Source organism: Cenococcum geophilum, assembly GCF_001692895.1.
Source record: "Cenococcum geophilum 1.58 unplaced genomic scaffold K441scaffold_14, whole genome shotgun sequence".
Lineage (NCBI taxonomy): Eukaryota > Fungi > Ascomycota > Dothideomycetes > Gloniales > Gloniaceae > Cenococcum > Cenococcum geophilum.
Window position 1 is genome coordinate 388,568 of NW_027137572.1, and position 21,478 is coordinate 410,045.

Sequence of the window (21,478 nt, forward strand, 5' to 3'; positions counted from 1 at the left end):
GCTAAAAATAGAATACTTACCCCGCATAAGCTTTAACTAAAAAAGGCTAAAAGAACCCCAGACTATATAAAAAAAGCTATTCTATGCCAAGGCCTAACAGTACGCTAAATAATTGGAGGAGGCCTAGATAGTAGCCTATAAGAACCTAAAAAAAGCTTAGAGGTTAATAGAACAGTAAGCGAACAAACACCGTTAAGAGCCCGATTTTACCCCTAGCGATATAGTCTAGGTTATAATAAGAAATTAGAAAACCAAACAACCTAGCCGTAAGCTAGACTACTAGATAGCAGGACCGTATAAGGTTCTTAAAAAGATAGGCAACTTATATAAGATAAAGCTCCTAGATTTAATTAGGGTTCACCCTATTTTCTTACTAGATAAGTTACGGAAAGCTGCAAACAACCTATTACCTAGATAAAAGAATAAGCCTCCCCTACCAGTTTAAGTAAACGGTGATAGCGAATAGGAGGTTAACGAAATACTGGCCTATAAGATAGTATGGGGAATGCTAAAATACCGTATCTAATAGAAGGGCTACGATCCTAACCCAACCTAGTACCCTATATAGAACTTTATAGGCTACCCTTAGAAGCTTAAAAAATTCTATAACTAATACCCTAATACGCCTAGGCCCCTAAAGTACCTAGATAAATAGATAAAATACTAGTATAATAAAGATAATAAGTTACCGGAAGAATATAGGGACAAAAACGCCCCAAAGCCCTAATATAGCTATCTGCCAAATTCTGCTATATTCTGCCGTTTTCTGCCAGTACCGTAAAATATTAGATATCTAGGAACTTTGACCGCCGGTTAAAGTTATCTAATTAGTCAGATCCGTGCTAAGACTTTTAGCGGCTACTCTTTCTAGCCTAGTGCTTCCACTTAGCCTACAATCGCCCTTTGTACTTAGTCTGGACGTACTCTTATCCCCTTTATCTTCTTATCTTATATTTTATAATCCTACGTTTATAAGCCTAGTACTACCCTATTTCTAACTAAGCCTAAGGGCAGGCTTTCTTTAAAGAGGGGGGTAATGTAACGGCGCTATCGCATATTACCTGCCAAATTCTGCCATATTCTACCGACCTGCGATTAGCCCGCCCAAAGCTAGCGCCTTAGCGGCTCACCCTATATATTTGTTTACATCGGTCCTAGCGACCCCTTTTCCTTCTCTTTAGCTTAGTATCTTCGTAATACAGCATTCGTTTAAGCTTTGGTTTAGAGGCATTTATTCAAGCCGTAACAATACGGCAGATTGCTATTAGATTGCCATCTCGTGGTTAGTCTTTAGTTATTAAGTTAGTGGAAACAGGTGGACGTATATAAGGTATTATAGGGGTATCCTATAATATCCTAATAGAACCTAGTAGAATTTAGTAAACTTAGCAGAATATAGCAGAATGCTATAGGTTGCCATTAGATTGCCATCTTACAGTTAGTCTTTAAATACTAAGTTGGTAGAAATAGGTAGATATATATAAGGTATTACAGGAGTGTCCCATAACAGTTTGCTTAAAAAGACGTCAATATAGTACTTTTTATAAATACTATTAATAACGGTAAGTTAATTACTTTAACTATAAGGCTTAAAATCTAATAACATTATATATCGCCAGGTTACTATATAAAGATTACTATATAAAAACGTCCTCCTCTTACCACTAGCAGCGCTAAACAGACTTAAAAGGTCTTTAATAATATTAAGAAGATATTATCTATTCCAACCTTTATATTCTAGTATAATTACTATATATACGGCGTGGATATTACAAACTAATTACACTTATATTTTATAATGTAAAGGATCTGTAAATAGACCTAAATGCCTCTATAGCACTTCCTATTTAATATAGTTATTAGAAATTGCTTTTTACTATCCTCTTTACTAACCTACTAACTACTATAAAGGCTGTTAAGATAGCTATAAAAAATAGTTCCAAATTGACCTCTATAACGCCTTATTTAAATGCTCGATTTATAAGCAGAAAGCTTATACTTAAAAATACGCTCCTTAACGTTCTATAAACGATATAATATAGGTTTCTACGGCGCAGCACGAGCTAGTTAAGCTATTTACTTAATATATCTACTATTTAGCTTATACAGAGGCTAGTAAATATACTTAGATAGAGTATATAGGCAATAGGAAGGCTCTGTCGGAGCTATCGCAAAATACTATAAGGAAACCTCGGGGTGGTAAGGAGTGGTAGAGGCGGCAGCGTCCTTTAAGGACTTATTTTGGCTGCAATATCTGTAAAATACTGTTCTGTAGGAAGGACGAATACTAGAGACCTTATATCGAACGACTTAACTCCAAAGAATAAGCCTATATATTAATTTGCTATGTAAAAGCTTTATATTCCTAAGCACGCATTAAATTCTATTGATCTGATTGGTAAATTCTTATCGATAACACGGGTGCCCAAGTTGACGTGTCAAGGGATAGTTTCCTTGATCGATCTGTCGTCCGTCTCTTCACATAAAAAATGTTCTTCATAATTATACTTTACTGCCACTACTGCAGCAATTCTACGACCTTCGGTAAATAATGGGATCAAGTTCGGAATCCGAGCTCAACAGGCAGAGGAAGAGGAAGAGGGCATCAATGGATCAGCGCAAGAGCTGGAGGGCAAGGGAGGATTGGCAGACGCCCGGAAGGCAAAAGCTTCAACGAATCTGGCATAACCAGTATGGACAGTAAATCCAATGTTCCGGAAGATTTACTCGAGGTCATAAGAAGGGCCCTCTGGAGACAAAAACGATGGCGAAGATATGGATATGGTGCTGGAAGGGGCTCTTACAGAGGCGAATTCAACGATGGATTAAGAGGATCCCTCGGCATATACGGCTCAACGGAACGCTGCGCACTGACGATACGTCTATTCGGCGTCGTCGAATGCTTATTGTTGCGAGTTAATATAATATCCATACATATTTCAAACAGGCCCTAAGCCGAAAAGGGAACGTGGCCTAAGCCACTGCGCACGGTCCACCAACTTTTTTTTGGCTATGTCCTCAGTATGCATGCCCAATCCGAAAAATGCCACCTTCACATTCATCAAGCCCACTTCTTCACGAGCCACCACGTAGCCTAATCCATAGCCTCAAAGAAACCCTCCATTCTCCACCGCCACGCTTCCATCCACGGCTGCAGATCTTTGTGCCCCGGACTCCACCACTTCTCATGAAGACTCTTGACGCCGCCCTTCAAATCCGCCATGAGCGGATAGTGGATGTTCCATGTATTTCCCAGCGTCGTCCAAGGCATGTTTCCGTCTCTGCGATGCGCGTAGTTGAGGAGGTTTTGCTCAGGGAAATTGGGCTTGAAGCGACCGGGAAGCTCGAGGAGTGAGAGATAGTAACTGAGCATTTCGAGCGACGGTTGGAAGACGAAGAAGCCGCTGTTAAGGTAGTTTTTGTTCGGAAAATCGTGGTGTTCATTAGTGGGCGGAAATCCATGTTCGCGATTCATCTCGGGGACGCCGGCGAAAGAGTAGCTGGAGGGTATGGCACCTTCATCGGCCCTAACGCCTTCGGGCTTGCTCAGTGTTTGTTGCTGCGTTACGGCGGGGTCGTCGAAGACGCGGTCTAGAGGCGCGGCGAGGACAGTGTCGCCATCGAGCATGCAGATGCGTTCAAATTGCGTCAACTCCCATAGCCGCAACTTTGTCATCACATCGTCCCATGTGCTGACATCGGCTTTGACCCAGTCCGCCTTAATGGCCTCGCCGAGTACGACGATTGCGCCATCTTTTCGTAACCGCTCGCGTTTTGCTTCGGAAACCTTGTCGGTAACGAGGACGATGAAGGGGATCGACTGGTTTCTTGATCGCGTCTCTTCGGCGTGGAGAAATTGGTAGGTGAGAATGCGTGCGGCGACGAAGTAGGGATCATTTTCATCCGAGTCCGCCGAACTTGCGAGAAAGGTCGCAAAGGCGAACTTTGATTTAACCTTGTTGAGTTCCGTTGGCCGCCATTTATCTTCCTGAGGGAACATGTGTTTCGCCCCGTCGGCCAAATGGCAGACAACACCGTCGTTGTAGCCATCGCATTTGCTCGGGAGTGGTGTGTAGAGGAGGAGGAGGATAAGCATGAAAAGCGTAGCGAACAAGACGATAACATGCTTTAACCGGAAGGTAGGAAGGTACTGTAAAGGCGTTAAAGAGAAAGGATTTGAAAGTTGTATAGCCATGACTTCTCTCCCCGCAGTCGAAGGACTTCCTAACGACCAGGATGAAGCAGGTGCTCGTTATTAGTCTCTGTTATAATTACCTAACGTCTAATCTGTCAGACCGGTGACAGGTCTGGTGGAAATGATATATATAACACTCTATAAGGAAGAATCTAAGGGGCTCGATAGCCTTATCTCATGAATCAGCCGCTCCGCAGAAGATTTGTTCCGTGACATGGGATAACGCATTGACCCTCTCCTGGACCAGTTAGAACAGCGCACTAATTTCGGCCCCTGCGCACCCCTGTTACCTGACAAAATCTTCTGCGGAGCGTCTGAGAGCTTATGGGCGTCGCTTTGGTGAGAATTAAATGTTTTAAAAATAAATTTTATGTATTTCTATAAACCGACGTTCTAACCGCGAGATTTATTATATATTTTATTAATGTAATAGATTCTTTAGGTAATCGTATCTATATATTTATAAATTATAACTCCCTACATCAGGAAAAAAAAATTTGGGCACGCTGTCGCAAGCGAAAATCGGGGTCTGCAAAACCTGCGTAAGTCGCAATTTTGGCAATTTGCGGCGATTTGCGGCTACTCGTAAAGATTTCTGTCCTGCCTGTCCTGCCTGTAAATTGCTATAAATACATAACGTGTTCTACCACTCATTCGCCAACACCAGCCACTCGCCACCCCACCAAAAATCAGAAAAACTGCACCTTAATATCTCGACAATGGCTTAATAATAAATTCTAAAATTTTATAATTGGCCTTTTATACCTATATTAAGACTTTTAATAAAGTTCTAGCGTAATAGGCCTGGCCGTTATTAAGATATCAGGTTTTAGCCCCCAATTTTAAGCTAAATTGTGATATCTCTAGAGCTACTTAATAGATTACTTTTTAAAAAATAATAAGAGGTTTAAAATATATATAAAAGGCTAATTATAAAATTTCAGAATTTATTATTAAGCCATTGTTGAGATATTAAGGTGCAGTTTTTCTGATTTTTGGTGGGGTGGCGAGTGGCTGGTGTTGGCGAATGGGGAGTCTGGAGCTCGGCCTGTGTTGCCGAAAGCTCCGGGAGTACTGGCCAAGGCCCTAAAACCTCGGCTAGTGTAGATATTTTGGCTCCGGCCCAACTTCACTAGGTACACAATCTAACTTTTACTACGCTATATTAAGACNCTATAATTTAATTNTTTTTTAATTTTAACGTTTTTAAAGGTGGTTTTAATAATTTATTATGTTTCTATAATAGAAGAATAGCTTATAGATAAAGTAAGTTATAGTAGGTTATATTTAGGTTATATTTAGGTTATATTAAGGTTATATTAAGGTTATATTAAGGTTATATTAAGGTTATATTAAGGATCTAATATAGGTATAAATTCTAGAGAAGTAGAGGCAAATTAGAGTAGAAAAGGTATTTATTAATATTCTATCTATATTANTATTTAAATTTAATTAGACTATATTAGTTCCTACTAAATCCCTTTTAGCCTCTATAGAATAATAACGATAGTATAAGGTAATAGTAATAATTCATTGCTTAACGTCCGATTTGGATCCCTATTAGGCCTATACGGACTACTCCTTATTTACATATGGGGAGAAAACTCTATTTAAGAAAAATGAGAAAACCCCGTGATCCATCTCCCCGCCTTTTAGGACTCGCCTACTTAGCGCCTATAAGTCGCCTATAGTGCTCTACTACCTTACTATTTAACCTCCTTAGGAACCACTGCTGCCGTAATAAGCCTACGGACGCGCTAGTATTATAAACTATTACTCTACTACTGTAGAGTTACTAGGGGGCACCTACTACTCGCCCCCTTACCTTCTATTACCATTTCCCTTATAACCCGGAACTGATTTAGTATATTTTAACTAATAAGCCACTAGGTAACCGCCTTAAGGCCTTTTTATATTAAGAGCAGTATATTATAGTTCTCTATGCCAGCTGCTAAGAGTATTATTTCTCAATTGGTGCGTAGGGGGCATAGCAGTATTACGTATTTTGGTGTCTATCTTAGCTAGCTATATTCGCATCTCAGGCTACCTACTAGGACACCTACCTAGTAAAGCCAATCTTTTAGTCCTATTATTCCTGTTCTTAAAAGTGTTGCTATTATATTTTCTGCCTTTATTAGGCCTTCTTGGAGCCCTTAGGTATTTACCCCCTATAGCGTTAACTATACTATAGCTTAGGTTCGTCTTGCCTAAGTCAGCCTCTATACCTTTAACTCCCATTTGCCTCTCCAGCGTTAGTCTAACCAGTATTATATTACAGTAGATAATTTCCTAGCGTTCTTACGTATTCTACTTTAGCTCCTTTCTCTATCTTACTATTATCTTTACTAACCTCTTATACGTCTCCCTTCCTCCTCTATATAGGCCTGGGCCCTAAAGCGGCACTATTTTTCTTTTGCTTTCTTTACCTGTTTCTCTAATATCTCTTCCCTACTTTAGGGTTATTAGTTTATTCTCCTATGGGGCACCCTAGGGTCCCTCTATAGTTTACTTAGGCGTATCTTAATGTACTTTATAATATTAGAGTTGCGTTTATTTTACGTCCTTTATATTACAGTGGCTTTAATATATAACTATAGGGGGGAAATATTAGATTCCTTCTTAAGCAGTGCTATGGCCGTTCGCTTATACCCGCCTATAATACTCCAAAGGTAGGCTATTTAGACCTTTTAAAGTGGTTTAAGGAGTAATTTAGGGGGGCCCTTTTTAGTTTCTCCAATGGCCTAAATACTGGATTTATATATCATAGTTAGCCGGATAACTACTGTATATAATAGGCGTGACCTCTAAAAGCATGGACCCCATATAGAATTAACAATCCTAGATAAAGCGATAAACTGTGCTTGGCCTTTATGGGCCGCTTGCGCCGTATATACGCTCCACTAAAGCTTGTTGTCTACCTATACTCCTAATACCCTTAGGCCCTAAACTGGTTAACCCCTAAAGCCTTAGATGCGAATTATATACTAGAGATCTGCAGATTAGTTGCGTTTTCTTGTAAAATAGATTAGCTGGTATTTCTCTAGTGAGAATTANACTNTATNACGTTTTGCCNATTNTATATAAGTGTTATAGGCTTTCTCTAGTGTTCTGCAATTCTCTACGGCTATTGGCCCGTATGTAATTAGGTTTATATTGTTAACAAAGCCTATCATATAAGGTAATAGGCTCTATATTACCTAGACTACTATAAAAGGTAAGTAAGTAACTAGCTTAATGCTAAGTATAGCTATACAAAACAATATATATAGGTAAGGCGACTTTATCACCTAATGGATAGCTCTATTATAAGCAGCGTAAGTATATATTTAGGTTATATCTATAATTTAATATAGAAATAGATACCGCCTAATAGCCTAAATATATAATTATATAATAAGGATCTAATTAGGATATAGAATAAGAACTTTCTCTAAAATAGGTATGTAAATCTTTTTATAAGGATAGTGTAAGTATAAGATATAAATTATATTTTAGATAAAACTATATTATATCTATAATCTAACCTTAATATATTATTAATAAGGTTCTTATAGCCCTATTTAAGGTCTAAATATTAGTATAATAGCTATACGTAGTACTTTAGAGTAACTTTTAGGTTATATCTTAAAGAACTTATTTCCTAGGATAATCTAAGCTCTTTAAACTTAGATAATAGTAGGAGTGAGGGTTCTAGTACTCCTAATACTACTTTATAGCTAAATACTATAACAAGGCGCATTTTTAGCGCCCTAGCTCTAATATACTAAGGTATAGTATAATTAGACTTAGTAAGCCGCCTAATATAGGTACTATTCTTCTATATTAAGGTAATATCTAGTATATATCTGGCTTATATCTAGGACCTAACTTTAATATAGTACTATAGTAAACATCCCTTTATCTATATTCTGCTAAAGGATATTTTCTCTAAATAGGATTATACTATTAGGAAGATTATAGTTATAAGTGCTATATATCTCTATTTTATCCTAAATCTAACTATAATAAGATCTAAATACTAAGTATAATTGTTCGTACTAACTTAATAGTACGAGTGAGTTAGATCTAGGGGCACGAAATATGTATAGTATTGTATGCTCTTTTAGATAATAGTGACTGTCGATTATATAAAGTAGACTACGTAGTCTATATACTAATGCGTCCTCCCCCTAATTAGTTAGTGCTTTATAAGTGCACCAAACGCGTAAGCGAGTGGTTAGTATACTAAACGCGTAAACGCGTACCTAGCGTACCAAACGCGTAGGCACGCGGTTGGTATAACAGGTGCTGTAATTATACATTGGCGGTACTTAAAAAATAAAACCACTTATATATAGCCTCCGTAATTGCTTTAATAGAACTATAAAACATAAAAGAAAATACATAGGAAATCTCCCCTAAGGTGCCGTCTAGGCTGCCTTCCAAACGGTGCCCTAAGCTAGCTGTAAGTTCTGCTTACGGTCCATAGAATAAACCATACGGCCTTTTAACGGGCAGTAGACGAGCCATAAGTCAAATCGTGAGGGCCGCTAAGGCGCTAGTGCTAAGCGAGCCAATGGCGATTTTCCATCCCGGGGATGGAAAATCGTGATTGGTCAGTTCGACTACCCTATAAAATTTGGCGGGTTACGTAAGTCCACCAAGTTCCACTATAGCTTTCTACCATTTTCCACCTATACTGTATAACGAGCCGTACGGCCTTTTAACGGGCCGTAGACGTACCGTAGGTGCTCCGTTAGTCCCATTCTACCCATTCTATAACTTCTAGGTTAAGCTTATTTGTATTAATTAGGGTTTTAAGGGCTTAACATGGCTTTGCCTTAGTCATAGCGTTTACTATAAGGGATATTATTGCGGACACCTTAGGTTGCCTTTAGGACAACCCCCGGACGCCTCTTAAATAGTCACCGGTTATATACTGGAGGCACGTGCCCGTAGTATATAGTCTTTACAATCCCAGAGGCCTTACCTCCTTAAGGATTTGTCTCTCTTACCAATCTATCCTATTCTAATTATGTCCTTATAGCCCCCTGTCTATAAAATCCCCTTATATTTAAATCCTTCTTACTCTTTTTTAGAAGGGCAGTTAGCTTTAAGGACTAAATTATTTATTTATATCTTTTGTTTACAACCACTATTCTCCCTTAAAATCTTATAATAACCTAAACGGAAGCTCCACGGATACCTTATAGAAAGCCATTACGTAAAGGTAGGAAGGTCCCTCTAATAGCGAGAGATTGTAATAATATAACCCTCTAGGTAAGATAGCCGAACAAGCCCTAATACCTAGATGCTCTAGGAGCTTAAAGACTCTCACACACCTATAGTTACCGCTAAGGAAAACGCAGACACCCTCTATAACGGTTATAATGCTACTAAAAAGTAACTAAAACCCCTCCGGCCCCACCTAGGCTAATTAGAAGATTAAGCGCTAGAGGCGACCCTAAGATCTTCCCCTAAGCTAGAAATGCTAGAGAAATACACTAATGCGTCTAACTAGGGACCTAACTAGAACCCTCCCGGAAGACCACCAGCCTATAATTAGTATAGTGGCGGTATATAAACTACTTATAAGCTAAGCGGGCCTACCCCTTTAGCAAACTAAACCTAAATACTAACTTAAGACCTAAGGCTTATTAGGAAACCTGCACTAGCTATTAGTACTAATACTACCTTTATAGCAGGAGCTTCTTTAGGCCCGAGTTCGGAAGGTTAAGAGCCCTATACTAACCTCCTTTAAGACGGATATCGGGAAGCTGTTATAAGGCTCTCGAAAGCTATATAGGAGGAAGCTACTAATAAATATATTAGAACCCTCTAAGGGCAAATCTATATTTAGTAGGGTTTAATCTAAGCTAGGTAAATTCTTTTATAACCTAGTTAAGGTTAAGGGCTTTTTAGGGGCTACCTAGTACCTACCTAAGGAGGTATAAAAGACTTAGAGAGGTACCTATATAATAAATAGAAAAAGGATATAAACTAACTAGCTAAGGCCTCTAGTAGTCTAGAACTTCGTTATAGACCTAACGCCTAACAGCTAGACGATTAGGTTTATAAGGTAGATAACTATAAGGGGATCTTGTAGACAGGGGGCTATAAGGACACGATTAGAATAGGATAGATTAGTAAGAGAGATAAATCCTTAAGGATGTAAGGCCTCTGGGATTATAGAGACTATATACTACGGGTATATACCTCTAGTATATAACCAGCGACTATCCAAGGGGCGTCTAGGGGTTGTTCTAAGGGCAACCTAAGGTGTCCGCAATAATATCCCTTACATTACCCCCCCCCTTCTTACGGTTGGCCCCTAATCGCTATTACCTTATAGTAGGGAGATTATAAGGGCTCGTCCCGGAAGAGGTTCAGAGAGATATTAGAGAGGTATTAGTATACCGCTATATATTATCTATCTATCTAACCCCTACTTTAAACTCCTAAAAAACCTTAATAAGGAAAAAATATAACTGGAGAAAAGATATAAGGATTACTAGGAGACCTATTAGAAGCCTACTAGAAGTATACCGGTGGCTACCTAGGCTAATATAGGGATTTTTATACAACTCTGCTTCTAAGCCTTTATGCTAGTCTATAATTAATTACGAGTATTATAGGCAATTTAGTATTCCAGTATAGTTCCGTAAAACCTTTTAGTATAGGATTTTAACGTATAGAGCCTTAGCTTACCGTTGTCTTTAACTACTAAGATATAGTCTATAATTCTTTCTTATAATCCTTTTCTTATAATCCTCTACGTTACTAACGCATTGCTCCCATATTTGCCCTTAGGCTATTAGATGCGGTTAAGGTATTAATTAGTTAGTTAAAGAGACTTATCTCTTAAGATTTAGTGTATATAGTTTTAAATCTAGTGGTCCTGTGCCGTATATTTAGCGTAGCTCTATTACCTAGCAAATAGGGACATTTCGCGATAGTAATTATAGCTATTATACGATTATTAAGAACGTTTATAACGTTGTTCTTTAATACTATAGTATCGTTTTAGGTCTAATTTAACCTATATGCGTTTTTAATTTAACGTCTTAATTGCCTTCCCCTAGCCGCGTAGTTAGTTTTTATAAGAAAGTAATAGTTAAATAACTTATATGCGTATTTCCTTCCTTTTAAATAGCGCTATTGTAACGGAGTTATATCGGTAAGGTTGCGGCTATTTACTAAAAGGGTATTGGACGGTAAAGTATAAGGACACCTTTGCTTATTAAGCTGCTCCTTTTCCTTAATACCTTACTTTCCTATTATTAACCTTCGTCCAATTTTGGACGTATCCTTAATATATTATTAAGATTTTCTTCTTTTTTATTATTAATTCAATATACCTCTTCGTTCTCCTACTAACTACTCTTTTAAGTAAATTCCATAGCGTATCCTAGCCCTACCTTTATATATAGAACCCTAACCCCCGCTAACCTATAACTAGTGCTGGTCTTACCTAAATGATTTTACCTATATATCTTTAAAAGACTAGAAATCTAATAATAGGATTCTGGAGGCTTATAATAAGACGCACTACGTTAAATCTAATATCTTTAGTCCTTATAATTAATGCATACGTACTAAGAGCGGCAGTTACATTAAGGTAAGTTTTTCTATCCTTAATAGATTTCCATTACTAACTTTAAGCTTTAATAGCCTGGGCCTAAGTGGCAACATTCCTTTAATATCCTTAACTACTACATCGCCCAGGCTCTCTCTTATTCCAGCGTAAATGCTAAACAACTTAGCCAAATTCGAGACTATACCACGGCTATCTACACTGCCCATAATTCCTAGTAAGCTAGCCAGTAACGCCTAATATAAGAGTAAGGTTGGTATACTAAGGATAGGGTGCGTAATGGGGGTAATAAGAAGAAGGTCACTGTCTACTATAGGAAGGAGTTCGCGTATGCACGTTAAGTTTCGAAAGAGCATAACATAATACGGTATTAGGTAGGTTACCCTTTGGGTACCTAGCGGATAGGTAACTAATAGTTGCCATAGTAAGGTCTTAGTGGTTCTAGACTATGCTAGCCAGCTAACATCTCTATTCATTTTGGGCTTAAGCGTGTCTTTATTAACTATAAGCTTACGCTATAAAAGCTTTGTTAGTATTGGTTTAGACCTAATATTAGTATTAAGCGTTTAAGAGTCTCTGCTCTAGCTATACCTTATCATCCTACCCCTATTTTTATACCTACTTATACGCCTACTAAGGCATCTAGATCCTATTCTTATTAGCCATCACTTAGTAGCCCAATAGACACTAATCCTACTCCTAATAATAATAAGGCGTAGTGGCTTTTCAAACTGGGCATTTATAGTTTGGACTTTTGGGATTCGTTCTTATATATAGTAGCAATTAAGGACCTTAATTAGGTGCTTAGGAAGGCTTTAAAAGGCTTTTAGGAAGGGCCTAGGAGCCCTAGGAATAATATTCCTAATATAAATAAATAAATAGGAATGCAATTCTAGCAAAATGCCCTATTAACTCTATACTATATATATAAAAAGGCTAAGGACCTATTCTACCTTAGGCCGTANCCCTATCCCTATAGTTTCCGGAGCCTGTCCGTTTTATATCCGATTTAACCTATTTACTCTTTTCGCGAGCTTTCTTTCTAGGTCGCGATAACACCGTAATATTAGAGCGCTTTCTGTAACTTATAGATTATAAACCTTAGTCCCAATATTCTTTTAGAATATCTTTATAATAATTAAGGTGATCTTCTAGTTTCCATATAGAGTCCTTAGCAGGCTAGCCTAGCCATTTAACTTTAAATTAAAGCTTATTCTTGACAGACTTATAGCGTAGTATAGCTTTAACCTTATACCGCTCGCCTACTACCTTAGGGTGTTTAATTAGGCCTAGACGGAAGTTCTTTTCCAGTGGTAGTCTATACTATAGCTCTAGTAGGTTTATATAAAACACTAGATATATATAGGCTATAAATGGAGGTAGCTAGAGACAATAGGCTAGCTTACTAATTTATTTCTTAACTTAGAAGGGACCTAGGTATCTTGCATTAAGCTTCTTTAATAGTCAACGGGTTTTAATATTTGTTAAATATAATAGAACCTTATCGCCTACTCCAAAATGCTTATCCTGGTGCTTATGGTTGTACTAAAGTCTCTACTACTCTTAGGTATCTTATAGGCTCTGCTTTACATACTTCTATTACTCCTCCTATTCTTAGAGGTATCCTTATACTCTTTAGTGGATATCCTTAGACTTCCTAATAGGATCCTATAACTAATTATACGGCCTTAGCCAGTAATTATTAGGTATACTATTAAACCTAAATAGTTAAACGCTATAGGCAATCTAGATTAGTATATATTTATACAATACATATTACTTTAAATTATAAGCGTACTCCACGTACGGAAGTAGCTTATACTAGTTGTCTTACTAGTAGTTTAAATATATCCGCAGGTAAGACTCCAGTTCCTAGTTCTAGCGTTCCGTTTACCTATCCGTCTATAGGTAGAAAGCCGTACTATACTAATAGTCTATCTTTAAATGGAAGCATAGGTCCGACCAGTATTGGCTTATAAAGACGCTGCCCCTATTAGTAATAATAGAGTGTGGCTAATTTACTTTAAGAAAGCATTTCTCCTTAATTAGGTTCGTGAGCTCTTATATATTAATCGTTTTATTAACAGAAAGGTATTAGACGTACTTTAAAAACCTATTAATAAGTATAAGGACCAAATTATATGTTCGTCCTTAGCTATCTTTAAATAGCGGGAGATCCGTAATAAAGTCTATAGCGTAATATTGCTATAGCTTACTAGCGGGGGGAACTGATTTAAATAGACCCTATAGCTTATACCTGCGGATTTTATATACTTAATACTTCTCATAATAGCTAATATACTCCTTTACTTCCTAATTAAGCCTTAGCTAATAGTATTTACGCTAAAGTAATTCCACTGTCTTTACTTAACTATAGTGGCCGCCTAGAGGATTATTATAATTCTTTATAAGAATCTTCTATCGTAGATTTACTTCTTATAGCACCTAAACCTTACTACCTCTATACAGTAGGCCCATTAGGTCTAGTTCTTAATAGTAGCGCCTAGCAGCTTCCTTTCCGTTACGTTTCCGGTTTACTTCCGTATTAAGGATGGTATAAAAAGCGTCCCTCCGTTATACCTTACGGATAAGATCCGTTAACCCTTTAGATAGTTTCTGGGTAAAAGCTGTTTTATTCTATACTGCTCTAAGTATAAGACTAAATAGTACTATAGATCTTGCAACTCTTTAATGCGCGTATATTAGGAAGGCCGCTATAAGGTTAAAGTCCTTTAGTTATTATAGGGCTCCGAGTTCCAATTGCTCTATAGCTTCGCTATTTATTTAAGGGGATAGCTTAGCAATTAGAGATAGTGTATTACTAGGTTCTAAGAATATAGGGAGTAAGATATCTATTATCTATTTTCCTTCTCCTGTTTTAAAGCCTTTAGTATAGTCTGGCCGTCATGACGGTCTATTAGTAGGGTTGTTTTCCCCTAGCTTGTATTTAATTTTAAAATTAAATTATATAAGCTCCTCTGCCTATTTGGCTTATTAAGGTATAAGCTCCTTTATAGTTATAAAGTAGCGTAGATTATAGTAATCTAAGAGTATACGAGTGGTATGGCTCGCGTGCTTAAGGTAGTATTGCCACTATTTAAAGCAGTTAACTATAGCTAGTAGTTCCTTATTATGGGTATAATACCTAACTTTAGATCCCTAGAATTTTTTATTATAAAATGTTACTAGTCTCTAATAGAGCTGGGTAGCGTCTGGATACCTATTAGGTTATAGTAGGATACTAATAAGGGCAAAATTTAATATATTAGTAATTATTATTAATAGCTAATTTAGGTTAAAATACCGCAGTAATAAAGCTTTTATAAACTTTACGCGAAGTTCCTAAAAGGCCTCCTAAACCTTTCTAGGCCATAACCATAGCTTATACTATTTAGTTAGTCCCTTTTTAGTTTTCTTCCTTACCGCCTTTAAGCTTTTTGCTCCTTAGGTTAGGTCTTAAAAAGCTTTCGCAATATAGTTAGATAAGTATTAGGTGATATCTAAGTAGTTATAGATAAAGCGCCTATAGAAATTGGCAAAGCCTAGAAACACTTAAATATCCTAGTAGCTCTCTAGCTCCGGCCACTCCTAAATCGTCTACACCCGTACTAAGTCTATAACTACACCTATAGGCGTTATAATATAACCTAGAAACTTAACCTGCTTAGTGTTAAAGATATACTTTAACGCCTTAGCGTAGAGGCCCTAATTATCTAAACGTTCTAGTACTTCGCGGACGTATTACTTATATTAATCCTTATCTTCTAAGTAGATTAAGATATTATCTAAATAGACGATATATATGCGGTTAACTAGTCCCCCTAAGGCTCTATAAATATACGATTGGAATATTATAGGCGTATTAGCTAGCTTAAAAGGCATTACTAAATACTTAAAGTGGCCGTATTAGGTCTTAAAAGCGGTCTTTTACTTATCCCCTTCTTTAATACGGAGCCTATAATAGGCGTCTCGTAGATTTAGCTTTATAAAGATCTTCGCCCTAAATAGTTAATCTAGCATTTTACTAACTAGTAGTAGTAGGTAACGGTTCTTAATTATAATCTTATTAAGACCGCGATAGTTTACGTATAGCCTTATAGTTCCATCTAGTTTTAGAATAAAGAGAATTGGTACGCCTAATGGTGACTTACTAGGCCGGATCTACCCCTTTTCTAGTAACCTATTAAGATACTCCCATAGGATCTTAAGCTCTTTACGCAAGAGGTTATAGATAGGATGGTTTAGTAGTTATTTACCTTCTTCTAAATTAATTATATAATTATACTCCGAGTTCTACGGTAGGACTTTTACTCTCCTACCCAAAAATACCCTTAGTAAGTCCCTTAGGCCTACTAGAATATTTAACAAATTAGAGTCGCGTTTATTCTCCGCGTTATTATTAGGTAGGTCCTAAAGCTCCCTTAAAATACTTATAGGCAGCGTTATACGCTATAGTAGTTACTTATATATAGTTGCCACCGTACATTAAACCGATTTATACGGTAGCTAGTAGAGGGTAGAGAACTCCTTAACGCAGCGTTTAAGGTACTATAGTATACTCTCCGTATATTACTTAAGCTAGAGTAACCTATAGCGGTTAAAGTATTTTATAAAATCCTTAAGATCGCCGCCTCCCTATAATGTCTCTATAACCTATCTAGTAGTTCCCTATAAGGTCTCTATTATAAAGGGGTTATTACTTATACTAAGCTTTATACCTATCTTGCTATTAAATAGGGGTTAGATCTAATACTCCTTTAGGTATAGAGTATATACTATTTTGCCTAGGGCTATATTCTCTAGAATATCCTTTAGGCTTATTAGTAATATACACCCTTCTAAATCTTTATTATTCCACTATTTAACGGCTCTAGTCTTAAAGTATATTTTAGAATCTGCTTCTATAAGCTAAGGGTATTTAAAAATAAGGTTATAACCTACGAAGTTAGCCGCCTAGAAGGGTTACGGGCCGACTACCTTAGTGTAGTTATATATATTGGCCACTAATACTATAAGCTTATAGGCACTATATAGCTTAATCCAATACTTATCTAAAAAGCCTATAATAGGTTTCTACTACCTTTATAATGGGATAAGTTTATACTCTTTTACTAAATTATATTATATAAGATTAATTTCGGCGCTACTATTATATAGTACTTAGAACTATTATACCTTACCTATAGGGAGTATTATTTCTAGCTTAATAGTAATACGGAGAGTCTCTTCTTTTATATCTTACCCTAGTTACAGCTAAAAGAGGTCCGCAACTAGGGCTTTTCTTTTTTTAAATTATTAGTGCGGTTATTACCCTACTTATTTTTCTAATAAAATCTACCTCTAGAGTTTTCTCTTAACTTCTTAGAGTATTTCTATAAAGGTGCTAGATAGGTGTCGGGTTAACCCTAGGAGTCTTTCCTATTATTTAAGGTTTCTAACTTTAACCCCTTTAAAGTTCTCTTTAAGAACAGCTTCTTTAAAGGTTAGATCTGTCCTATATTACTACTAGAGTACCTACGCTTCTAGTAACCCCCTAGCTTTCTACTAAAAGAGGTCTAGTTTCTTACCGTATCCTTAGTATTTAGAACCGCTTATTTAAAATCTATATATACGGTAATCCGCGGTAGGGCTTTTATACGCTTTATTTTATTATAAATTACTAGCTTAATTCTAGCCTAGATAAATCTAATCTTCTTTTTCTTATAAATGCTATTGTTCTTATTTTTAAAGGGCTTTAAATCTATTTATTAAGTATAAGTTTCCATAAAGTTTATAAACTAGTAGAAGTTTTAATAGTCTAGCTGTATACCATTCCAGAATTATTTTATATTGTTATATTATATAATATACAGATCTTAGGTCCAACCCTTTAGGAAGGTCTATAGCTATAGCTATATTATAATTTACTCTTTATTAAGTTAATTAAGCGCAATCTGGTTTAGTAATTAGTCTTTAATCTTGCTAATAATCCAGTATATACGCTCTTTAGTATTATCTCATATTATTAGCATCTTAAAGAAGTTATCTACCTTACAAACCTAATCGTCCAGCTATTAGGCGTTAGGTCTATAACGAAGTTCTAAACTACCGGAGGCCTTAGCCAGTTAGTCTATATCCTTTTTCCGTTTATTATATAGGTGCCTCTCTAAGTCTTCTATACCTCCTTAGGTAGGTGCTAGGTAGCTCCTAAAAAGCCCTTAGCCTTAACTAGGTTATAAAAGAATTTACCTAGCTTAGATTAAACCCTACTAGATATAGATTTGCCCTTAAAGGGTTCTAATATGTTTATTAGTGGCTTCCTCCTGTATAGCTTCTAAGAGCCTTATAATAGCTTCCCAATATCCATCTTAAAGGAGATTAGTATAGGGCTCTTAACCTTCCAAACTTAGGCCTAGAGAAGCTCCTACTATAGAGGTAGTATTAGCACTAGTAGCTAGTACGGGTTTCCTAATAAGCCTTAGGTTTTAAGTTAGTATTTAGGTTTAGTTTCCTAAAGGGGTAGGCCCGCTTAGCTTATAAGTAGTCTATATACCGCCACTATACCAATTATAGGCCGGCAGTCTTCCGGGAGAGTTCCAGTTAGGTCTCTAGTTAAACGCGTTAGTATATTCCTCTAGCATTTCTAGCTTAAGGAAAGATTTTAGGGTTACCTCTAGCGCTTAATCTTCTAATTGGCTTAGGTAGGGCCAGAGGGGTTCCAGTTACTTTTTAGTAGCATTATAACCGTTATAGAGGGTATCTACGTTTTCCTTAGCGGTAACTATAAGTATATAAGAGTCTTCAAGCTCTTAGAGCATCTAGATATTAGGGCTTATTTAGCCGTCTTACCTAGAGGGTTATATTATCGCAATCTCTCGCTATTAGAGGGACCTTCCTACCTTTACGCGACGGCTTTCTATAAGGTATCCGTGGAGCTTCTATTTAAGTCATCGCAAGATTTTAAGGGAGGATAGTAGTTGTAAATAAAAGATATAAATAAATAATCTAGTCCTTAAAGCCAACTACCCTTTTAAAAAGGAGTAGGAAGGATTTAAATATAAGGGGATCTTATAGATAGGGGGCTATAAGGACACGATTAGAATAGGATAGATTAGTAAAAGAGACAAATCCTTAAGGAGGTAAGGCCTCTAGAATTGTGGAGACTATATACTACGGGTACGTGCCTCTAGTACGTAACTAGCGACCATCTAAGGGGCGTCCAGGGGTTGTCCTAAGGGCAACCTAAGGTATCCGCAATAATATCCCTTATAATAACTTCTTTAAGATGCTAATAATACAAGATAATACCAAAGAGCGTATACGCTGGATTATTAGCAAGATTAAATACTAATTACTAAACTAAATTACGCTTAATTAACTTAATAAAAAGTAAATTATAATATAGCTATAGCTATAGACCTTTCTAAAGGGTTAGACCTAAGATCCGTATATTATATAATATAATAATATAAAATAATTCTAGAATGGTACGCAGCTAAACCGTTAAAACTTTCGCTAGTTTATAAACTTTATAAAAACTTATACTTAATAGATAAATCTAGAGCCCTTTAAAAATAAGAACAGTAGCGTCTATAAGAAAAAGAAGATTGGATTTATCTAGGCTAGAATTAAGCTAGTAATTTATAATAAAATAAAGCGCGTAGGAGCCCTACCGCGGATTACCGTATATATGGATTTTAAACGAGCGGTTCTAAACGCTAAGGATATAGTAAGGAACTAGACCTCTTTTAGTAGGAAGCTAAGGGGTTACTAAAAGCGTAAATACTTTAGTAGTAACGTAGGGTAGACCTAATCTTTAAAGAAGCCGTTCTTAAAGAGAACTTTAAAAGGGTTAAAGTTAGGAACCTTAAATAACGGGAAAGACTTTTAGGGTTAACCTAATACCTATCCAGCACCTTTATAGGAACACTCTAAGAAGTTAAGAGAAAACTCTAGAGGTAGATCCTATTGGAAAAATAAGTAGGGCGATAACTATATTAATGATCTAAAAAAAGAAAAGCCCTAGTTATAAACCTCTCCTAGCTATAACTAGGGTAAGATATAAAAGAAGAAACTCTTTATATTGCTATTAAGCTAGAAATAATACTCCCTATAGGTAAGGTATAATAGTTCTAAATATTATATAACAGCGGCGCTAAAATTAATCTTATATAATATAATTTAGTAAAAGAGTATAAACTTATTCTATTATAAAGGTAGCGGAAACCTATTATAGGCTTCCTAGATAAGTATTAAATTAAGCTATATAGTGCCTATAAGCTTATAGTATTAGTAGCCGACATATATAACCGTACTAAGGTAGTTAGCCCACAACCCTTCTAGGCGGCTAACTTTGTAGGTTATAATCTTATCCTTAAATACCCTTAGCTTATAAAAGTAGATCTTAAAATACGCTTTAAGACTAAAGCCTTTAAATAGTAGAATAATAAAGATTTAGAAGGGCATATATTACTAATAAGCCTAAAGGACATTTCAGAGAATATAGCCCTAGGCAAAATAGTATACGCTTTATACCTAAAGGAGTATTAGATCTAACCCCTATTTAATAGTAAAATAGGTATAGAGCTTAGTATAGGTAATAACCCCTTTATAATAAAGACCTTATAGGGAACTGCTAAATAGGTTACAAAGACATTATAGGGAGGCGGTAATCTTAAGGATCTTATAAGATACTTTAACCGCTATAGGTTACTCTAGCTTAAGCAATATATAGAGAATATACTATAGTACTTTAAACGCTGCGTTAAGGAGTTTTCTACCCTTTATTAGCTACTATATAAAACGGTTTAATATACGGTAGTAACTATATATAAGTAACTACTATAGCGCATAACGCTGCCTATAAGCATTCTAAGGGAGCTCTAGGATCTACCTGACGATAATATAAAGAATAAACGCAACCCTAATTTATTAAATATTCTAGTAGGCCTAAGGGACTTACTAAGGGTATTTTTAGGTAGGAGAGTAAAAGTCCTACTATAGAACTCGGAGTACGATTATATAATTAATCTAAAAAAAGGTAAATAACCGCTAAACCTTCCTATCTATAACCTCTTGCGTAAAGAGCTTAAGATCCTATAGGAGTACCTTAATAGGTTACTAGAAAAGGGGTAGATCTAGCCTAATAAGTCACCGTTAGGCGTACCAATTCTCTTTATTTTAAAACTAAATAGAATTATAAGGCTATATATAGACTATTGCGGTCTTAATAAGATTATAATTAAGAACCGTTACCTACTACTACTAGTTAGTAAAATGCTAAATCAACTATTTAGGGCGAAGATCTTTATAAAGCTAGATCTATAAGACGCCTATTATAGGCTCTATATTAAAGAAGGGGATAAGTAAAAGACCGCTTTTAAGACCTAATACGGCCACTTTAAGTATCTAGTAATGCCTTTCGGGCTAGCTAATACGCCTATAATATTCTAATTGTATATTTATAGAGCCTTAGGGGGACTAGTTAACCATATATACGTTATCTATTTAAATAATATCTTAATCTACTTAGAAGATAAGAATTAATATAAGTAACACGTCCGCGAAGTACTAAAACGTTTAGATAATTAGGGCCTCTACGCTAAGGCGTTAAAGTATATCTTTAACACTAAGTAGGTTAAATTCCTAGGTTATATTATAACGCCTATAGGTATAGTTATAGACCTAGTACGGGTATAAATAATCCAAAAGTAGCCGGAGCTAAAGAGCTA

General features: G+C 36.3%; 1 protein-coding gene across 1 annotated transcript; it reads right to left on the minus strand.

Moving 5' to 3' along the window:
* Positions 1–3,005: 3,005 nt before the first annotated feature.
* K441DRAFT_657421 (glycosyltransferase family 8 protein) lies at positions 3,006–4,359 on the minus strand. Its single transcript, XM_067648174.1, has one exon. It carries the CDS (start codon positions 4,193–4,195, stop codon positions 3,095–3,097), a length of 1,101 nt encoding a protein of 366 aa, XP_067505604.1. The 5' UTR covers positions 4,196–4,359; the 3' UTR covers positions 3,006–3,094.
* Positions 4,360–21,478: the final 17,119 nt, after the last annotated feature.

What these genes read in the sequence shown, in the direction of transcription:
- K441DRAFT_657421 (XM_067648174.1), bottom strand. Translation starts at nt 4,195, where the DNA reads ATGGCTATACAACTTTCAAATCCTTTCTCTTTAACGCCTTTACAGTAC.